This window comes from Rhinolophus hipposideros (genome assembly GCF_964194185.1).
Source record: "Rhinolophus hipposideros genome assembly, chromosome: 1".
Taxonomy (NCBI): domain Eukaryota; kingdom Metazoa; phylum Chordata; class Mammalia; order Chiroptera; family Rhinolophidae; genus Rhinolophus; species Rhinolophus hipposideros.
The window spans coordinates 76,483,863-76,506,984 of record NC_138047.1 but is presented as its reverse complement, the minus strand read 5'-3'; the positions used below and the strand labels follow the sequence as shown (position 1 = coordinate 76,506,984).

The window sequence follows — 23,122 nt, the reverse complement described above, 5'->3', positions numbered from 1 at the left end:
CCCAAAATGCTTTGTTTCACATTGAATGTATTTGATATTTGGACTTGGTGCTCTGAAAGGGAGAAAGTACCATTGTTTTTAGTTTTCCTCATTGTTCATATACAAATTTAAATTAGTGTGTACCTCCTAGTGTCTTTTTTTTATTTTTATGGTAGGCACCTCTGAGAGGTTTGTAGAAGGTAGAGAACATTGAAGTCAGGAAACCTGGGCCGTCATCCGTCCACTGTCTTGGGAGCTTTTGAGCTAGATTCTACAATTAGGCCTCAGAAACCTCATCTACAAAGTAACTAGGAGATTGCCAAGTTTTTTTCTGCCTCTAACATTCCATGATTTTCCCTGTGTTTGTAAATTATAGGTCATTACAACCTAGTGAGGGTATAAGTGTGGGAGAACCCACTTTTTCTTGAAGTTAGGTGTATGACTTAATGAAGACTTTGATACTTGAGGCTTAATTACAATCTGTTCTGCTAGTCTTCAGATGGTTCTCAAGGGCAGCTGCTCTATAATTTAGAAGGCAAGCAATCTACCAGATAGAGTTCAAAACACTGGTTATAAGGATGCTCAATGAAGTTAGGGGAAGACTAGATGAAGTCAGTGAGATCTTACACAAAGAGATAGAAACTAAAAAGAACCAGTCAGAAATGAAGAATACAATAACTGAAATGAAGAATACATTAGATGCAACCAGCAGCGTACTAGATGATGCAGAGCACTGAGTCAGTGATTTGGAAGACAAGGTAGCAGAAAACACCCAGTTGGAACAGGAAAAAGCAAAAAATAAATGAGAATCACTGATTTTTTATAACCTCTGGTATAGCATCAGCACAACAGATTGACATCATAAGAGAACCTGAAGGGGAGGAGACAGAACAAAGAATTGAAAACCTATTTGAAGAAGTAATGACTGAAAACCTCCCTAACCTGGTGTAGGAAATAAACATACAAGTCCAGGAAGTACAGAGAGTCCCAAACAAGGTGAACCCAAAGAATCCCACACCAAGACACATCATAATTATTATAAAATGCTGAGGTTAAAGACAAAGAATCTTAAAAGCAGCAAGAGAAAAGCAGTTTGTTAGTGTACAACGGAGCTCCCATAATACTATCAGCTGATTTCTCAACAGAAACTTTGCAGGCCAGGAAGGATTGGCATAAAATATCTAAAGTGATGAAAAGCAAGGACCTACAACAAAGATTACTCTACCCAGCAAGTTTATCATTTAGAATCGAAGGACAGATAAAGAGTTTCCCAGACAAGAAAAAGCAAAAGGAGCTCCTCACCACCAAACCAGTATTACAAGAAATGTTAAAGGGACTTCTTTAGGAAGAAGAAGAAAAAGAGAAGATCAAATGCATGAATAATAAAATGGCAATAACTACATACCTATCAACAATTACTTTAAATGTAAATGGATTAAATGTTCCAATCAAAAGACATAGGGTGGCTGAATGGATAAGAAAATAAAATCCATACATATGTGCTTACATGAGACCCACTTCAGATTGAAAAACACACACAGATTGAAAGTAAAAGGATGGAAAAAGATATTTCATGCAAATGGAAACAAATAAACAAAAATCTGGAGTAGTAATACTTGTATCAGACAAAATAGACTTTAAAACAAAAGCTACAACAAGAGACAGGACATCTCATATACAATAGCCAAGACATGGAAGAACCTAACTGTCCATCGATAGATGATTGGATAAAGAAGACACGGTACATATATAATGGAATACTACTTGACCATAAAAAATAATGAAATTTTACCATTTGTGACCATGTGGATGGACCTAGAGGGTGTTATGCTAAATGAAATAAATCAGAGAAAGACAAATACCATATGATTTCACTGATATGTGGAACATAGAAAACAAAATACGTAAATGAACAAACAAGACAGAAGCAAATTCATAGATATAGAGAACAAACTGTTGGTTGCCAGATGAGAGGGGGCTTAAGGGACTGGTGAGAAAGGTGAAGGGATTAAGAAGTGCAAATTGGCAGTTACAAAATAGTCATGGGGATGTAAGGTACAGCATAGGGAATATAGTCAATAATATAATAAGTATGTCTGGTGCCAGGTGGGTACTAGACTTATTGGGGGGGATCACTTCATAAGTTATATAAATGTCTATTATTCTGTATGCCTTAAATAAATGTAATACTGAATGTTAACTGTAATTGAAAAAAAGAATCTTTTCTCATATCTCCATTCCCAGTACTTTGTCCATATGTGAAATGATCTTGCATTCTACTTCTGGAGAGCTGGTGTGATAGGTATTCTCTAGGAAACAGTAACTTGTTAATGCTAGGAGAGATAGGACTGGAAGCTGTATTCTAGAAATGGGTCTCAATTTAAAAGAGGGAGCTCTCCTTAACTCAAAATAGTATTCTATATTTTAAAATTACCAAGTGAAAAGATGTGACCTGTCAGTACCAGGAAAATTATTAAGACTCTAAATGTGCTTTTTGAGCCTAAACTACTCAAATTCTCCATGGCTTCTGGGAGGAAGAGTTGAACTTCATTTGGAAGAAGAGGAGAAAGTAAAAATATGTGGGTATTGTGTATCCAGTAATGACATAATAGGCCTGTGAATCTTTATATTGGGGTTTTAATTCCACAGCCTTAATTTTTTTCATTTAGTGAAAAAAGGAGTTAACAGGATGAGCTCTGAAAGAGTGCAGATTTACTTTAGAACTTTCCATGGTAGAAGCAATGGAAACTGGGGAATTTTGCCAGTAACCTTGGGAATTGCATTATTTGTCTTCCCTCCTGAGGGCCTTAGAAACAGCTAATTCCCCACCGAAGAAGTGGTGATAGGAAGCATCAAAGGAGTCTGCTTGAACTTAGTGATTATTGGTTGATAGGACGTGCTTGCCTAGAGGGCAGAACTAAAATCTTTAGGTTGGTAATGAAAGAAAAGTGGATTTAAATCAGTGTAAAGAATGACTTGACCATCATCGAGGCTAGCAAAAAGGGAAGGCTATTTTGTAGGCAGAGGTTTTTGTCATTATGGATATTAAAGAAAGAATGATCGTTTGAGGTAAATACTCTAGGTTAAGGATCAGTAAACTTACTCTGTAATAAGGCAGATAACGAGTATTTTAGGCTTTTGGATCCCATGGCCTGTACTGAAGCTGCACAGCTCTGCCGTTGGAGTGCAAAGGCCATCAAAGACAATGTAAACAAATGAGTATGGTTGTTGTCTTAGCTTGCTTGGGTGGCCATAACAAAATGCTGTGGACTATGGGGCTTAAACAACGGAAATTGATTTCTCACAGTTCTGGAAACCGGGAAGTCCAAGGTCAAGGTACTGGCTAATTTAGTTTGTGGTGAGGGCTGTCTTCCTAGCTTGCAGATGACCACTGTTCTCTCTATGTCCTCACATGGGGGTGGAGGGGTCAGGGGTGGGGAGAGAAAGAAAGAAAGTATTAAACTTAATTACCTCCTAAAGACCCCAAGAAACAATCACATTGGGGGGTTAGGGCATCAACATATGATTTTTTTTGGAATGGGACACAACTCAGTCCATAATAGCTGTGTTCCAATAAAATTTTATGTATAAACACTCGATGTGGGTCAGATTTGGCCCAAAGACCATAGTTTGCCAGTCTGTGGTCTAGAGGGAACCAAAACCCATCAGAAAGTAGACTATGTGATCTGTCAGCATACTTCTAGTTCAAAACTTTTATGAATCTGGGCTGTTGTGGTTGAACACTCAGCCAAAAGACATATTTGATTCCTATCATAGCGTGATATCACTAAAACAAATGCCCCCTTATATAATAAGACCTCCTCCCCACTGTAACAATTCTGAGCACTGAGACATGGTTTTTGGGAAATTATTTGGATGAGATTGACGTAATTTAGAAGTTAAGTATACAGTCTCTAGTTTCAGATGTCTTAGTTCATATCCAAGCTTAGCCACTTATCAGCTGTGTGACCTTGGTAAAGTTACTTAACTTCTCTGTTTTCTCATCAATAAAGTGATGATAATAATAGAATTTACCATATAGCAATGTTGTGATGGTTAAATAAGGTAATACATGTTGAGAGTGTAAAACAATGAGTAGCTCATAGTAAGTCCTTGGTAAATGTTATCTATTATTATTTTTTGAAATAAGAGAAGCTAGAGGAAATATGATAGGTAGCTAAAGGTCTTGGAGCTGTCAAAAATTTAGGCATATTTTAGAAAATAAACAGCGTTGGATCAAATTGGAGTTTAAGAACAATAAAAATGCCATAAAGTGAAAACTGAGAAGACATAGTATATATTCGGTAAGAGAAACGCATCTTTAACAAAAAAGTGTGGTTATCTTGATGTATTTTGTGGTATCTTAGAAAAACTTGGAGGCTGTGGGTGGGTAAACTGCAAAATTGGCTGGATCAGAACAAACCTAATTCATGACTCACTGACTAGTGTTCCTAAGGATGAATCATTTAATAAGTAAAAATAGTTCTTAAGTCCAGGATTAGGTTTACTTCAATGTGCATTAAATCCATCTATACTATTGGCTGATGTGAGATGCAAGTGATGACATGTAGTGTGATCATCCCTAGAACAGGTGTGCTGTGGTTCTACATTTGTGAGACATGCCAGTTATGAAGTCTTTAGTCATTGATCAGCCTACAAACTTTTGTGATGATGAAACTGGAGAGTTATCAATCCCTTCCTCATTTGTAGGAGAAGGGTTCCTAAGATATTTCTCAGCTGATAACCTTCTCCCATCTCTTCTTCAGAAAGAAAAACAGAAGCCACTAAGTAGGTATTCTCTCAATTTCTTGCCAGAAATCACACAAACTTAAGTGCATCAGCACCTCCTTTCTGTGGCAGTAAAGAATGAGAACTTTCATTGGTGGCAGTACTACCCTGGCACTCCAGCCTTTTCGGATACTTTATCACTGGTTTCTCCTGTGCAACCTAAAAAATACGGGCCTGCTTTTCCACCTTGCTCTTGCCCAAAGCTTGCTTTGGCATACTGTCTTACTTAAAAACCCAAACCAAAACATAAATCCAATTCTGGAGATATTAAACAATGTAAATTAAATAGATGATGGAGGAAGGGTCATATTGCTCATATATAATTTAAAACGCTACTTCAAAACCCTCTTGAAACATTCTGCTTCCCAAAGTCCCATTCCTTAGGCAGCTGCCTCATCTTTCTTTTCTCCCCACAACCTTCCTCTTCAGCCTTGCTCCCTCTTCCTTTTCTTTTCTTCCTCTCTGTTCCTGGATTTTCCAAGTGGCACTTTCCATCCCCTTCTACACAGATAGAAATTTCATGTCTCTCTGCTTCTTCCATTAGCGTCCTGGTATATCACTGTCCTGGGGTCCCTAGTGATTTTTTGAAAAATGTAAATCTGATCATATTATCCTTTTTCATGAAAATGTTCAATTGCATGGCTTCCCACTGACTTAGTGTCAAGTTGCCAGACTTGTCCCATGATCCTCCAGCATGAGCGGACCCTGCCTGCCTCCTCAGTCATGCTCCCACACCAGTTTCTCCATCACTCAAGCTCTTGTTGAGGCAGTGCTCATTCTCACTCATGGCTCTTCACACTTGCTTTTTGCTGAACTTAGTTAAAGCATCCTTCTGGGCTCAGCTGGATACTGCTTTTCTTGCCTTCCCTCACCCAGCCTAAGTGAGGTGTTCTTCTTTCCTGTGAATATTTTCTCAGAATAACCTTTTACTTCTCCCATCCTACTATTATCACACTTTCGTACTTGTCTATATCCTATTAGCTCATGAGGGCAGGGCCAAGTTTATCTTGATCACCATTTCATTCCCATCACTTAGCAAAGTACACTGCACCTAGAATGTTCTCAATAAGTATTTTTTGGCTAGGTAATCTACATTTAAAATATATCTTTATTTTTCACACCTATGTTTGTACCTTATTATATGGCTTAAAACCCTCAGTGTTTTTTTCTTTATTTTGTCAAAAGGAACAAGTGGGTATCAGTCTTGGAAAACTTATGTTATCTTTTCATTTATAATTTTCTATTTGTGCCCTATTTATAAAGTTTTTAAGACTTACGGTTGTAATATTTTTAGAGTAGAAGTATATACAAACTATATAATTTTAGTTGTTCTTCTTTAGGATGAAGGATGAAACTCTAAAGATTATAAGAGAATTTCCACTGAACTTTTTATTGCGATAGCATTTGCAGAGCACTTACTAGTTTAGAAGCTGCTTTGGTCTTTTCTTCAGCGAATCCTAAGGAGTGCAGTGATAATGCTTAGCACATTTTATACATATATATATATATATATTTCTTTTCTTCCCTCTTTATGCCTTAGATAACCGTGCCCAGGAGTGGGATCTTGAAATAGAGTCTTCTTTTGATGTTGTCAGCTCAAAGCCACTCTGTGGTCAAGTGATCGTGGAAATCCCCAAATTGCAAACACAGCAGACATACAGCATTGAACTTCAGCCTGGGAAAAGGATTGTTCAGCTATTTGTGAAAATTAACAAGGTGAATGATGGTACTTCCTGAGAAGGGTTAGATGAAAAGCAATACTGTTCAAAAGAAATGGTTAGAAAGAAGGTTCTGAGTGTGAAAGAAAAATGTCGTTTTCCCCTTTTCTCCTTTACTTTTAACCACTCATATAGTCTGTGTATGTGTGAGCTAAGGAATGATTTTTCCAGGTTTTAAGATTTAGAAAATGGAGAACATGTTAAATTTGGCATCCTTTCTTCTCAAGAAACGACGTGTGTGTGATATCTTAATTTTTCTGCAGTATTTGCAGTATTCTAAATCCAAAACACATTCTAAGCATTATATTTAAATTCAATGATTATTTTTGGTACTTGTAAGTCATTTTGAATATTTGTGTTTATGCTACATGCAGAGTTCTAATTCTAAACTCATGATCATTTAGTAACTCTTCAGACAAAGTAAGAACTCATAACAGTTTCTTGGTCTGGGCTTAAAAGAAGAGTGAACCTCAAAGTCCATTTCTAAATGTTAAGAATGTACAATAAATGTAAGCTTTAGCTATAGAAATGGGAAGAATTGTTTTTTTGAATGCCTATGTTATTCTGTTCTTTCCTTTCCCTTTTGGTATATCAATCCATGCTAAACTCCTAGCATTGTTGATTTTTCAGTATTATCTATGGGTGACATAATTTGGCATAATATAGGGAGGGAGAGTTATATTGTTTTAGGACCTGGAATTTCTATGAGAAGTTGATATGATGCTCTGAATTATTACATTATTTTACTACAGACTGCTAGAATGACTCATATTATTTCTTAAAAGAATATTACTGTAGAAACTTGGTGGCCTCATGGACATGGAAACCAGACTGGGTACAACATGACAATTCTTTTTAAACTGGATAAAGACTTAAAGTTTAAGAAATCAGTTAAGGTAAGCAAATACTTAAAAATATTTTGTTAAAGAAAGTGTATTTCATATTAAAATAACGGTACAGATTTTTGTAGGAAAAGAAAATACTAACAAAACTCCTACGTATAAACCCACCACTCAGAGATAATCACTGGTAACAGTTACAGGCATTCAAAAGCTCTGTGTGTGTGTGTGTTTGGGTGTGGGTATATGTATAGTAAATCCTCACTTAACATCAGTAGGTTACGCAACGTAAGCCAAATGACAAATCATGAAATCAGGTTTACCATAGGCTAACTGATACAAGCAAGAGTTAAGTTTCTATTGCACCTCATCAACACTATAATGAAACAAGGTTGAACAAAATGATGTTATTCGAAGACTTGCTGTATTTATATTTTTAAATGGATCAGACTTTACTTTTTATTTTTTTTGGTTTTTGTTTTTTAATATAATTTACTTAATTGCAAGTTTATGTAATTTAATTATTTTTTAATATATATATTTTTGTTTTTCAATTACAGTTGGCCTACAATATTATATTTGTTTTAGGTATACAACATAGAGATTAGACATTTATGAATGTCTACCTTATGAAATGATTACCTCAATAAGTCTAGTATTATTATTTTATTTATATTTTTGTACTGTGTTTTTAAATTATATTTTATATCAGAGTAAAACATATGTATAATTTAAAAGCTTAAATATTACTAGGAGATTTATACGAAAAATAGATCAGTTGCTCAACCCCTCCTATTCCTATTTCCCGCTCCTCAGAATCAATACATTTTAACTTTTACTTATTTCTTCTGTTGTTTATCTTCATTTCCCCAAATAACATGCTTCTACTGGTGTTTTTTTAATTTTTCAGTTTTGTATATAATCAACTGACTTTTAATCTAGAGGAGGAGGATAAAGCTCTCTTACATGATTCTCTGATGACCCCTGCTTGGCCCTAACGTATACATTTTCCCAATGTAGTCAAAGGCCATTTTTGTTAACTAATATTCAGTGTTTACATTATTATATTATGAAAATACTATTCAAAGCTGAACTACACGGTGTACTCAAATTGTATTTCCTTTCTTGTGAAACTTTCTGTTTTCCTTAGAGTTAATAATTGCCTCTTGTTTCCAGTTGCTTTGCTTTTCCTTTATTTTCCTCTAAATTATATACAAACTCTCTAATGTACTTGAAATACCGTTAAAATATAATCATACTCACTAGGTAATCTATCTATTGTTTATTACTATTATTATTATTTTAATTTTTGTCATTTCTTTTCTTGAAACTCTCTCCTAGAGCCATTTCCTTATTTCCCTGATCTTGCTTGTTTACTCTCTGGACCTTCTACTTATCTGTTGTCCTGGAACATGTCATTACACATTTGTCCAAACCCATAGAATGTACAACACCATAAACAAACACTCATGTCAACTGTGGACTTTGGGTGATTATGATGTGTCAGTGTAGGTTCATCAGTTATAACCACTGTACCACTGTGGTGGGGAATGTTGATAATGAGGGAGGCTGTGCATTGTGGGGGTAGGCCATTTCCGTACCCTTCCCTCAATTTTGCTGTGAAACTTAAATTGCCCTAAAAAATAAAAGTATGTATTAAAAAAAATACTCAGAGAAAAGTGTGAGCTGGGATGTGTAATATGTAATATTTTGCTTGGTTAGTGCATATTGAGTTCATATACAAAATATTTTACTAATTTTAATATCTTTAGAATTGAAATTTATTCTTTTTAAAATTTGTTAATGTTTTAAAACTGGAGAAAGGATCGAAGTAAAATATGACATCAGTGGTGTGTTTTAGTAGTGGCAGATGTTAAAAAAAACAAAATACCTTGGAATTCTTTGTACTAGCACTCTATATGCTTCATACAGAGATCAAATGTGTGAGTTAATCAAATATGTCCATATAGAAGGTGATAGTGTTAAAGTAAAGAAATCATTCTGATATTTCTGAATGGACTGCTGCTGATCTTACAGAAGCTGTCTTGAAACAAGTGGATCATTGTTTCATGAACCTCTGTTGTGGTCAGTAGTATCGGAGTGCTGCATATGTGGCTAGTTCACAGTGGAGTCCATAAAAAAATCAAAGAGATTAATCCCAGGTTTTATTTCTGCCTCCTGGAAATTATTCTTTGAAACTTGTGGAATTTTCTCTTTTGGAAACATTTCTTCATGTGTGATGTTTTCTGGACCTTTGGAAAAATTTTATTCATTCTTTTTTGTCTCACCTCATCATTGGAAAAAGCACAGAAAGTCTTTCCTAGACAAGATGGAATGCTCATTATGAAACTAGGGCACAGTAAAGCTAAATTTTGAAAAAATTAATCTGAATTTTGAACTACTGTGTGATCCAAAGAAATGTGGACATGTAAATCAGCTCACATTTTGTCCTCTGTTTGTACAGTTTTTCTCTTCTGAATTATCTTTATTTTTTTTCCTGGTGTAGAATTTTAGATGAAGTCAATCAGATACAAACATATGTGCAAATAGCTGGAATCTACCTTGAATAATGTACAGTGAAATAACAAGCTTTAAAATTCTTTTAACATAAATGCACAGAAATTTTGGTGAAGACTATGTACTGTGCAACAACAAAGTATAAGGAAATAGACATTTATATAGAAAAAAATAATCAAATTTTAAAGAAGAGTGCTAGGAAAAACAACCAAATATGCTATTGTCACATTACCATGAAAAATAAAAATAGCAATGTTCAATACCCCAGTCATCTTCACCAAGAACTGGATACTTGTTCTAAAGCAATGAGTCAAATGATGTCTTGTTCATTCTCATTCAGCCATGTTTTTCTGATATTTCTGAAGAAGTACTTGAGAAGTAGAAATTTTTTGACTTCAGTGTCATTTATAAGCAGTTTAAATGGATCTCAAAGAAACAATGGCGTGGATACTCCTGCATTTTTTGGAATTTAATGTGAAGTGGGATTTTTGTGAATTTCTGCCAAACTTATTTTTATGTCAAATACTGCCCAAAAATATTTGTTTATCTTTGGCTTTGTTTGAAAGAACATTTCTAAATTAAAATTAATTGAAGATGTTTTCCATTGACTATGCAAGGATTGATGGACAAATCTGGCTACATTCTTTGTAAAACATATATATGCAAAGAAGATCAATTTTTACTACATAATAAAAAAGGGATTGATCCAACAAGAGGACATAACTCTAGTAAACATTTATGCACCACAACATAGGAGCACCTAGATATATAAAACAGATATTTACCAACATAAAAACAGAGATCAATAATAACACAATCACAGTAGGGGAGTACAACACCCCACTGACACCAATGGACAGATCCTCCAGACAGAAAATCAATACGGAAACAGTGGCCTTAAATGACACATTATACCAATTGGATTTAATAGATATTTTTAGAGCATTTCACCCCAAAGCAGCAGAATATACATTCTTTTCAAGTGCATATGGAACATTTTCCAAAATAGACCATGTGGTAGGCCACAAAACAAGTCTCAGTAAATTTAAGAATATTAAAATCATATCAAGCATCTTCTCTGACCACAGTGCTGTGAAACTAGAACTCAATTACCAGAAGAAAACTGGAAAACACAAACCCATGGGGGCTGAATAACATGCTACTAAATAATGAATGGGTCAATAATGAGATCAAGGAATAAATCAAAAGATACCTTGAGACAAACAAAAATGAAAACACAATGACCCCAAATCAATGGGAAGCAGCAAAAGCAATCCTAAGAGGGAAATTCATAGCAATGCAGGCCTACCTAAAGAAACAAGAAAAATCTCAAATCACCAGTCTGTCTTTAAACCTAAGGGAACTGAAAAAAAAAAACAGCAAAATAAGCCCAAAGGGAGTACAAGGAAGGAAATAATAAAGAGCAGAAATAAATGAAATAGGACCACAAAAACAATACAAAAGATCAATGAAATCAAGAGCTGATTCTTTGAAAAGATAAGCAAAATTGTTAGCCAGAGTCATCAAGAAAAAGAGAGGACCCAAATTAATAAAATCAGAAATGGAAAAGGAGAAGTGACAACAGACACAACAGAAATACAAAAAAATTTTAAGAAAATACTGTGAGCAACTATAACCAACATATTAGACAATCTGGAAGAAATTGATAAATTCCTAGAAGCATACACTCTTCCAAGGCTGAATCAAGAAGAAATAGAAAATCTGAACAGACCAATTACTGCTAACAAAATTGAATCAGTAATCAACAAGCTCCAAACAAACAAAAGTCCTGGACCAGATTGCCTCACAGATGAATTTTACCAAACATTCAAAAAAGAATTGTCACCTATTCTTCTCAAACTATTGCAAAAATTCCAAAAGGAGGGAAGGCTCCAAAGCTCATTTTATGAGACCACTATTACCATGGTCCCAAAACCAGACAAAGACATTACAAAAAAACACAAAAACTATAGGCTGACATCCCTAATGAACATAGATGCAAAAATCCTCAACAAAATGTTAGCAAACCGAATTCAGCAATACATTAAAAAGATCATATGCCATGATCAAGTAGGATTCATTCCTGGTATGCAAGTTTGGTTCAATATCCACAAATAAATTAATGTGATACACCATATTAACAAAATGAAAAATAAAAGTGATGTGGTCATATCAATAGATGCAGAGAAAGCATTTGACAAAGTCAAACATCTATTTATGATAAAAACTCTTAGCAAGGTGAGAACAGAGTGATCATGCCTCTACATAATAAAGGCCATATGTGATAAACCCACAGCTAACATCATACTCAATGGGGAAAAGCTAAGAGTATTCCCCTTAAGATCAGGAACAAGACACGGTTGTCCACTTTCACCACTTTTAGTCAACATAGTACTGGAAATTCTAGCCACCTCAATCAGACAAGAAGAAGAAATAAAAGGCATCCAAATTGGAAAGGAGGAAGTAAAATTGTCATTATTTGTAGATGACATGATACTACATATAGAGAACACTAAAGATTCTACCAAAAAACTATTAGAATTGATAAATTAATTTAGTAAAGTAGCAGGATACAAAATTAATATTCAGAAACCAGTTGCATTTGTATATACCAATAACAAAGTATTAAAAGGAGAAATTAAGAAAACAATTCCACAAACAATTGCTTCAAAAACAATAAAATATTTAGGAATAAATTTAACCAAGGAAGTAAAAGACCTGTACTCAGAAAATTATAAGACATTGAAGAGAGAAATTAAAGAAGATACAAATAAATTGAAACATATACCATGGTCATGGATAGGAAGAATTAATATAGTTAAAATGTCATACTACATTGAAGGCATGAAAAGGCAATACATAGATTTGATGCAATCCCTATCAAACTACTAATGACATTTTCCCCATAACTAGAACAAATAATCCTAAAATTCATATGGAATCATAAAAGACCCCAAATAGCCATGACAATCTTCAGAAATAAGAACAAAGTGGGAGATATCACTCTACTTGACGTCAAAACTTACTACAAGGGTATAGTAATCATAAAAACAGACACATAGATCAATGGAACGGAATAGAGAACCCAGAAATAAATCCATGCCTATATGGATTTATATACCATGCCTATATGGTCATTTAATCTATGACAATGGAAGCAAGAATTTACACTGGGGTAAAGACTGTCTATTAAATAAATGGTGCTGGGAAAACTGGACAGACACATGCAAAAAAAATGAAGCTGGACTGTCTTCTTACATCATATACAAGAATAAATTCAAAATGGATTAAAGACTTAAATGTAAGACCTGAAACCATAAAACTCCTAGAAGAAAATGTAGGAAGTAAATTCACAGACATTACCCTTAGTAATAGTCTTATTGATATATCCCTTCAGACACGGGAAGCAAAAGAAGAAGTAAACATGTGGGATTGATTACATCAAAGTAAAAAGTATTTTTTTACAGCAATGAAAGCCATCAATAAAACAAAAAGACGTCCTACTGAATGTGAAGATATTTGTCAATGATACATCTGATAAGGGGTTAATATCCAAAATTTATAAAAGAAATTCATAAAGCTCAACGCTAGAAAAACAAACCCAATGAAAAAATGAGTAGAGGACATGAAGAGACATGTCTCTAAAGAGGACATACAGATGGCCAACAGACATGAAAAAATGCTCAATCTCACTAATTATTAGAGAAATCCAAATAAAAACCATAATGAGATACCACCTCATTCCTGTCAGAACGGATATCATCAATAAATCAACAAACAACAAGTGTCGGTGAGGATGTGGAGAAAAAGGAACACTTGTGCACTGTTGGTGGGATTGCAGATTGGTGCAGCCACTATGGAAAACAGTATGGAAGTACATAAAAAAAATTGAAAATGGTCCTACCTTATGAACCTGCAATTCCACTCCTGGGTATCTATCCAAAGGAATCCAAAACACTAATTTGTAAAAAATATATGCACCCCTGTGTTTATTTTAGTGCTATTCACAATAGCCAAGATATGGAAATAACCGAAATGCCCATCAATAGACGATTGGATAAAGAAACTGTGGTACATTTATACAATGGAGCATTACTTGGCCATAAAAAAGAATGACATCTTACCATTTTCAACAACATGGGTGGACCTAGAGAATATTATGCCTAGTGGAATAAGTCCGAATGAGAAAGACCAATACCATGTGATCTCACTTATATGTAGAATTTAAAGAATAGAATAAATGAGCAAACTAAACAGAAATAGACTCAGAGGTACAGAGAAAAACTGATGGTTGCTAGATGGGAGGGGGTTGGAGATGGGGGAGAAGGAGAAGGGATTAGAAAGTGCAAAATAGGAGTCATAATATAGCCATGGGGATATGAAATACAGTATGGGGAATATAATCAGTAATGTTGTAAAGATTATGCAGGGTGTCAGATGGGCACTGGACTTATCAGGGGATCACGTCATAGACTGTGTAGATGCCTGATCAGTACTCTATACATCTGAAGCTGAAGTAGAATAATATTGAATGTCAACTATGTGGAGTACAGCATTGTCAAAATAGTCAATGGTATTGAAATAGCTATATATGATGTCAGAAAGGTGGTAGATTGGGGGGGGGTGATTATCACTTTGTGAGGGGTGTAAATGTCTATTACATTGTTTTGTACACCTGAAACTAACTAGAAAATTAAATTAGATTTTAAAAAGATCAATTTTGACAAAGTTGTTGGTATTTTTAGAAGTTAAGGCTCAAAATAGCAAATATTATTTGTTTGTATAACAAACACATATGTAGATATGTTATTTCCTTTTTTTTAAAGACACATTAATCAAATATATGAATCTATTACTTTTTCTTTTTTTATACTTTAATATTTATTTTATTTGAACATGGCATGTTTTTCCATATAAAGTTAAACAAAAGAAAGCTTCATGTCTGCATCTTTTTTGGGCCATTATCCTTATTCATTTCATTTCACTATTAATCTTGGTGTTAATTTTGTTGTATAGAAGAGGGAGTGTTAAAAAGTGCCCCTATCTAGTGTCAGATACAATAAATATGTATCTGGGTACAAAGATACCAGGTAACAATGATGATATATAAACTCTAATCTGTAAACTCTGGTTGTGCTGTCTGCAGACTTTCAGGGCACAACAGAGAGCGTCTCTCGTGTGTCATCCTGCACAGGCCCGGTTGAGGAGAGCTCTTTGTGGGGTTCCAGCACTTGTTTTCCCCATACTTCTGCCTGTTAGAGCACTTTCAGAGCAGACAGAAAGGTGGTGTTTTGTTGTTTCTAAAAATGTATGATAGGTGTGAGATGATTTTAGAAGGTGTGTTTTGGAAATCCATAAAAAGTATTTTAAAAATATTTCAGGTAACATTTGCCAGTGTTTAGAAATAAGTTTTGTTTTGTTTTTTTTAAAGAAAATTACTTTTTTGAAAATCTGGTGATTGTATGAAAACTTTTTAAGTATTTGATTACAAACAGCTGAGAGTAATACTCAGTTTATGAATCAATGATTCATTATATATTAATCTGTTTGGTCTGCCCAGAGAAAGAAATTTGAGAAGTACACTATTATCCTAACAGTCACACCCCTCTTAAGCCCTTTAGTTAAGATATTCTTAACTCTTGTCTAAAAAATTCATTCAGCTGTCTTGTACTTTTTAAGTTAACCCTTCTATTTTAAAAATGCAATAATAAAGCCAATTTCAAAGTTGCTAATAGAACCTTCAACTATAGAAAAGTTTTGAAATTAAGAAAGTTAAAATTCAAACTGCTTGACTTACACTTTTAGGTTCTTAGATATTTACCCCTTTTTTTCCAGTTTTAGATAGTAATTGACTTTGTTGGGCTATTTAAAATATTTTTGATGTAGTAAGAAGATAATATATTCACTCTGGATGTAAATATGTGTTACTCGAGGGTCTTTTTAAAAACCTCTTTCAGAGCCTATTATTTTCTATGAAGTAAAATACTTGTTGTAGAAGAAGGCTTTTATGTTACTTATCAAGACTGCCAGAGGACAGGGAGAATTACTGACACTAATCTCAGACCCACCAGCCTTTAACCTGTCAAAGAATGCACAGAGGGAAAAATGGCTGGTATTTACCGCTTCTCCTTTGAGGCACTGTCAGATGATTTAAGGTTTACTTTGACCTGGGTATAAAGTTGGGAGATAGGGATAGCTGTCTTTTTATAAGAAAATGTACACCAAAAAGAAAAAAAAAAGCAAACATGTTGGAAGATGTGCTTTATCGTTCGTTAATAATATTTGTAATAGAATTAATAGATATAAAGAAATAAGTGAGTCCTATTTTCAGATTAGTGAGTCTCAAAATTTTTTGGACTCAGAATTGCTTTACATTTGTAAAAATAACTGAGACCCCAAAGTGCTTTTATTTATGTGGGTAAATTTTAAAACTGAGAATTAAATACTTATTTATTTTAAATCTCAATAATAAACCCATGACATGTTACCATATGAGTTATTTTATGAAAAATAAATATATTTACAAAAAAGAATTTTAGAGAGAATAATCACATAGTTTTACATGTTTGTAAATCTCGCTAATGTTTTGCTTTATAGAAGACAGCTGGATTCCCATCTGCTTCTGCATTCAGTCAATTTTCAGTATGTACGTTTTGTCGTCACATATGAGGAAAATCTGACCTCACACAGATATGCAGTTAGAAAGGAGAGGAGCTCTTTGAGAGCTCTCTCAAACATTGAGTTTAATGTGATAATTAGTTAGGATTAAATTGCCTATTAAACAAAGTGATTTTACAGTAATGTGCTATTAAGATTGGAAAGTTGTTAAATTATGGAATACCTTGTGCTATATTTCTTTGATTCTAAGGTGCACATTTTGGCATATTTTAACAATACTGAAATGAGAATGTGTTTTTCAATCAAAGATGTGTCAGTTAAACTGGCAGCAATTACCCCCTTTTTTGTGAAATCATATCAATTTTCGTTTTAATTTTGAATTATTATCTTCAAATCTATTTCTTTGATTGTAATTACAAATGCCTATTTCATGAGGAAGACTGCAATATATCTCGGTCCTTAATGGCTTCTATATTTTTTAAAAACAGAAAACAAAATCTCTCAATAATTTATATGGGTGTATATATATATATATACACATATATATATGTATATATATATATAATGCGTACTTTCATGCTAAGTACTTCATAGCAAATAGAAAATTAACATTAAATTGTGTTTATGTAAATTGTTCAAGTTTGCTTTTCTTTTTAATCTCTTTTGCTTATATTTTAAATTTGATTTTCAGTATTTAACTCTGTTCATGATAGGTTTATTTTAGGACAGTGGAACTTATAGAAGAGCCCATAGAAGGGTCGCCTGGTCTGAGCTTCTACTTCAAAATTAATGAATTTCCCATATTTCTGAAAGGATCAAACTGGATCCCAGCAGATTCATTCCAAGATCGAGTAAACTCTGAGTTGTAAGTTATCATGTTTCTTTTCTTGTTCCCCTTTTTATTAACAGCCCTACAAAGTTTAAGAGTTGCACATTTTTACTTCAGTTCCAGTGGAAGAAACTGAGGGATAATATAAATTCTAGGATGATGGAAACTTTAGAATGGAAAGGATTTTTAAATTATGTATTCCATTCTCATGAGCTATAGATAACTTACAGCTGAACTATTTGAGACTGCTGAAATCATCCAAATTTTAGAAGACTATTATATATTTTCTCTGGAGGAACAAGAAAATGACTAATGCACAGTTTGGATAGTTGGTTCCTGAAAAATAAAAGATGATTGTAATTTGTTTTTTGCCCCCATTTTTTGAAGTATACATTACATATTTTTGTGCATGTTTTTAAAAGAATGGAAACCCAGGCTTACCTCTTCCTGCTAAGATTTTTGCATAGTCCTTTACTTTAACCTTAATAAAAAGAACTAAAAAAAATCTTTAAAATTCTAAATCTAGAAAACAATTTCAAGTGTTTTTCTGAAGCTTTGAGAATAGAACTTTAAAAGAAAGTAACATTTCCTGATTGGGTTTGTAAACTACTATCTTTTGATAGTGAAGATAAACCTTGTGAAGTGAAAATAAACACGTTTAACTTACTTACAAATGCATGTATAACTATGTCTTGTAGTATGTTCTTTCGTGTTTAGAATGTAGATGTGGTTGGTAACTATACTCTAATTTTGCTAAAACTGGTAGTAATTTCCTTGTACTTTAAAATGTGGTATATTGTTTTGAATTTCATATGAAATGAGGTTATTCTCCAGACATAGGCACAGATAATTTGCTGTCTCTCTTCCTTTTAAATGCTTCACTCTTCTGCTGGCTGGTTTTGTTGGCGGCTGTTCAGCACAGCTGGGCCAATTGGTGAACCCGCCCGTGGGTGCCCGTGCTGACAGTATGCCCTGGGTCCCCGGCCAGGCTGTTATTGGTCTTTCTTGTTCCTTTCTGGGTGCTGGTCTGGAGATGGCGGGTACATGCTCTCAAAGTGGCTGTAAATTTCTAGACTTTCCTGACGGTAATGTGAACAGGAATTGGAAACACAGAAAGGAAATTTCCTGGAGAAAGAAGTTCTGAACTGATGGAATTGTAAAAAGGGAGATAAGAGTGAGCTCGGTACTAATATTCAAACTCTGATTTTTGTCTTGTAGCGCAAAATGGTTATATAACATTAACGCGTACTTTTCAAGGATTATAACTATTTTTCTATAGGAATAACTTTAAGACAAAGGTTTGGTTTTAAAAATAGTATAATAATGTTGCTGAAAATTTAGAAAGCAGAGAAAATAAATCACCCATAATTTTTCTAGGTTTATTTTATGTGCTTACAGTTAATGTATATATAATTTTGTCTCACTTTCTTCACATAGCATTATATCCAAACCATCATAATTTTAAAATGTGTTTTTTCTAACAGAGGTTTCAAATGTGTTTATCAGTGTGCTTTTGAAGTCTTTTTTTAACACCCCAAATTTTCAAATTAGCATTTGTTTTAAATTTTTTTCCTATAGGCTACGGCTCCTTTTGCAATCTGTGGTGGATGCTAACATGAATACTCTCCGGGTGTGGGGAGGAGGAATTTACGAGCAGGATGAATTCTATGAACTCTGTGATGAGTTAGGAATAATGGTGAGTAGTTGACAGCATTTTATTTCTTGATACGTTACTATATCCTTAGTTTGACCTCCAGTGTTCTGAGTGGGTGATATTGCTCATTCCTTCTTTTTTCAGAGCCCATTTTTGTTGTGAAGGAATAAATGGCACATTGCAAACCCACAGCTATAGTTGGTAGCGAAGATCATAATTATTTAATTACTTTGTAATGAGAGACATTATATTAGTTACATCTAACTATATATCTGTTTTTCCCTGTAATTTTCTTTGTAATGTGAGAGTATGCATAAAAAAGAAAATATTCAAAGCTTTTAACTTTAAGGAGAGCTGACAAGACCTAGAGAGAAGAAAAATAATAAAATTAAATAAAGGAAAAGTGTGCTTCATGTTTTTATTAACTACTCCCAACATATTTTGTGCTGGTGAGGGTTAAGCAAAGGAAATATATTTTTTTCGTTCTAGTATATTACGGTTCTGAACTATAAAGCGTTCCATAGAAGAGTAGTAGTTATAATAATATTGATAATTCTGAGGGACAGGGTGAGGTGACAATATTCTCTAATATTCACTGAGTGCCAGGCCTTGCTGTCAGTGTTGTGCATATGTTGTTTTATGTCATCTTCGTGCCCATTCCATGAGGTGGTTACTGTTGTCCTATGTCCCCTTTGTATGGGTAAGGAAACTGACTCATGCGGCGGTTAAGTAACTCACCCACACTCACACAGTGGGGCTGTGGTAGAATCAAGGTTCCCACTCAGGCCAACTGATTTGGGACCCGGGCTCTGAGCTGTTGCCTTATGACAGCGCCCCTGGGAATGAGCTGATGTGGTTTCAGTATGAAAATGTCCAGGTTGTAATTTTGGGCCACGAAAAGTTAATTCCTTTATAAACAACATATGTTTCCTTAGAGTCTGGTCCATCTTTCCATACGATATTCCCAGTGAAAATTAGAGTGAATTAGGAGTGAGGAGGGGCTGGGAGGGGAGGGGGGAGCTTCTTTTTGAATTCCACATTACTCTCGACGTGCTTAGTATTTCTTTATTTGAATTCTCCTTTCTTCTCTTTCTTTTCTGCCTGCCTAACATTTTTTCTCTTCTCAGGTTTCCCTACAGTTTTGTGCAGTTCTAGAAGGTCCTGGGGACCGTGAGTGCCTTTTCCCGTGCATAGCAGTGCTCAAATGATCACACTCATCAAACTAACTTGATTTTTCTTTTGCGTGGAAGATAATCCCCACAGTTCAGAGTGAAGATTTTCTTTCTGTGTAATAAAATCTACGGAAATACTTTTACCTTTTATCTAATTTGCTAGGTATGGCAGGATTTTATGTTTGCCTGTGCCCTTTATCCAACTGATCGGGACTTCATGGATTCAGTGAGAGCAGAAGTTGCTTACCAGGTGCGTTATTGCCGTTCCGAGAAGGAGGAAAACACTTACATTTTCGTTTTTGCGTTTTGTTAAATCTCTGTTCCATCCAGCCTCACGGCTTTACCACCACCTGTACGACTCTCACATTTATCTCTGGCCCTGACTGCTCTGCTGAATTCCTGGTTCTGATATCCAGCTGCCAACTCGGTGCCTCCCCTTAGAGGTTTGCTAAGCATCCCAAATAGAACATGTCCAAACCAAACTTTCATGACCTTCTCCAAATTTGCTTTCCCTGCAGTTTTCAATAAATGGCAATGGCAGCCTTTGAATTTTTCAGGTCAAAAATTTAAAGTGTTTCTTGACTCCTGTCTTTTGCATTCCACATAAACACACATATTTATGTGTATAGATCTATCAGTGCAAGGAAGTTAGTAGATCCTAGCTCTGTCCACTGAGAAGGCCTAGAAACAATGAATAACCTAGTAATACTGAGCATCCTTATCTTGAAATAACCTTTCCTGTTAAGAGAAGGGCTTCTTAGAGAAATGGCTGATTCCAGGTCTAGGACAGGAAACATGCTAGATGATCCTGGAATATTTTGGCACACGAATAACAAGGAAGCTATTAAAGATGTGTCAAAAGAACTTTGATAGACACTGACCAACCAAAATGGGGCAATTTGAAGTTCAATAAGGATAAGAATATCAGTGGATTGAAATCTGTCAAGTGTGTGGAATACACGAGTTCATAATTGCAGTGTTTGTGGATACATATATTTGGATGAAAAAAAATGCAAGGACGTGGTTACTATAACACTCAAGATTGAAGTTACTTTGGAAGGACGAAGGGACTGTGCTCGAGAAGGGTCGCATGAAAACTTCTGAGACGGTTGATAAAATTTTCTTTCTTGGTCTGGGTGGTAGTTACAGGGTGATTGTTTTATAATAATTTACTGTGCCATAATCTGCTTTTCTCATCTGTGTTTTATTTAAAAAAAAAAAGGTTTAAAAAGTACAAATTAAATCATCCCTTGCTCAAAGCCCTCCAGATGGAGATCCCCACAGGCCCTGTCCTGTCTCTGCCTACTCCTGCACCTCATCAAGCTGTGTGCCCTCGCATGCCATCACCGTCACCCTCCCTCGTGGACCACCTCACTCATTCTGTTCTGGCCCCTCTTGACCATAACTTTCTCTGGGAAAAACCTGTCTAAATCTGCAAGTCTAGATGAGGTGGTGCAAACCTTTGTAACAGATGAGTTGTGTTGCCCTTTGTCACACACATCACACTTTGAACTTCTTGTTCAAGTTTTGTCATCCCTGCAAGACTATAATCTCCCCGAGGCTTGGGTTTGGTCCCCTCCGTGTCCCCACTCCCTGGCTGGATTATTCATCAGGTAGATAGATGGATGGATGAATGAATAACATTTAAAGGATTATAATTATGTAGGTTGCAAACATTTCAGTTTTATTTTCAATTTTATTTCATACAAATAATTAAAATGTGATACCTATGTACCTTCAATTCTTCTATATATTATTAAAGTGGAACACTTTTTATGCAGAATTTGTTATCATTTTAAAGTAAAGCTTACCATAAAATTCTAGGTCAGTTTGAAGGGTGTCACAGAGTCACTGACGCTTTTTGCTTCTTCAGTATTGTATTTGTGTTTCTATCAGCACCGTAAACATCCTCGTCACCACTGGTAGCAGCCCTCACTTACCTCGGCATATGTAGAGGCAAATAAAGGAAATACTGTTTATAAGGATGGTTTGGAAAAACACAAGTTGTTCATTTTTGAAAATGAGATATATCTCTTTAATCCATCCTTAATGCATCTCTGTGTCACGTAGGAATTACCATCTTGAATGAGACTGCAGTGAGAACATCAGCCAGGATCCATCACTGTAACATCCATGACAGTGAAAGATTAGTTGTAAACACCAGTGAGGTTATATTGCTAAAACATGTTCCCAAAGAATTTCTCTTGACCAGTTGATTCACTCTGTTGTCCTCAAAAAGATTTAATTGCCCTCTCTCCTGGGGTACATCTCTCAGTGTGTCAGAAGAACTGGATCCTTCCTCTTTATGTAGGGCTGGACCCACCGTGAGCCCACTTCCTGCAGACCTCAATTCTTAAGGCCGGCAGGCCTTAATTCTTCTTGTATGTTTAGATATATTCAGTTACTTACTTAGCCTTAGTTGATTTCTCAGGGTGTGACATTCATAGTTATTTCAGGAGACATCACCTTGATGCCCTAATCTTTTTTCCTTAAGACTATTCTCTACATTGTCTTTAATTCCTTGAGTATCTGGTGCTCACTTGCTTTGTAAAACCCTCTCCAGTTATCCATATGGTTTTTGACCTTGATGGAGACTGCATGGGAAACTTGATACCTTCTTCAGCTGCACTGTTTCTTCTGCCTCATTTGTGTCATCACACAAAACTCCAACTTGCTCTTTGAAACTAACCCCTGTTATGTAATGCAGTGTGGCCTGCCTTCTGTATTTCTTAAAATCTTGTTCTGGCGAGTCAGATAATGAAAAGGTTGATTTATTTTTCTTGTTTAATGAAAAGGATTATAGTTTTTCAGTTTGATATAGCAGAGAAGAGGAACCCTATCTTATTGGCCTTTATACAATCTAGATAAAGAGAATCTCAGAGATTTCTTGCAATGGAGTCCCACAAGTAAAGTTACTAGCCATTTTCTAATGGGTTTTCTGGCACATAAGGATTTATGTGCAGAAGTTCAATGGCTATAATTTCATGAATACTTATAGCTCTTGAGTT

The 23,122-nt window shown here is 34.9% G+C and overlaps 1 protein-coding gene across 6 annotated transcripts in view; it reads left to right on the top strand.

The window, feature by feature from the left end:
• The window catches only part of MANBA (mannosidase beta), a 78,667-nt gene that overhangs the window by 25,916 nt on the left and 29,629 nt on the right, over positions 1 to 23,122 (top strand). For 5 of the 6 annotated variants that reach the window (XM_081076670.1, XM_081076665.1, XM_081076669.1 and 2 more), the window contains 5 exons: positions 6,308 to 6,483; positions 7,271 to 7,381; positions 17,173 to 17,324; positions 18,867 to 18,984; positions 20,278 to 20,364. In XM_081076670.1, the coding sequence (XP_080932796.1) occupies positions 6,308 to 6,483; positions 7,271 to 7,381; positions 17,173 to 17,324; positions 18,867 to 18,984; positions 20,278 to 20,364 (644 nt within the window). The remainder of the gene's footprint in view (positions 1 to 6,307; positions 6,484 to 7,270; positions 7,382 to 17,172; positions 17,325 to 18,866; positions 18,985 to 20,277; positions 20,365 to 23,122) is intronic. The other variant, XM_081076666.1, reaches the window with a different exon arrangement.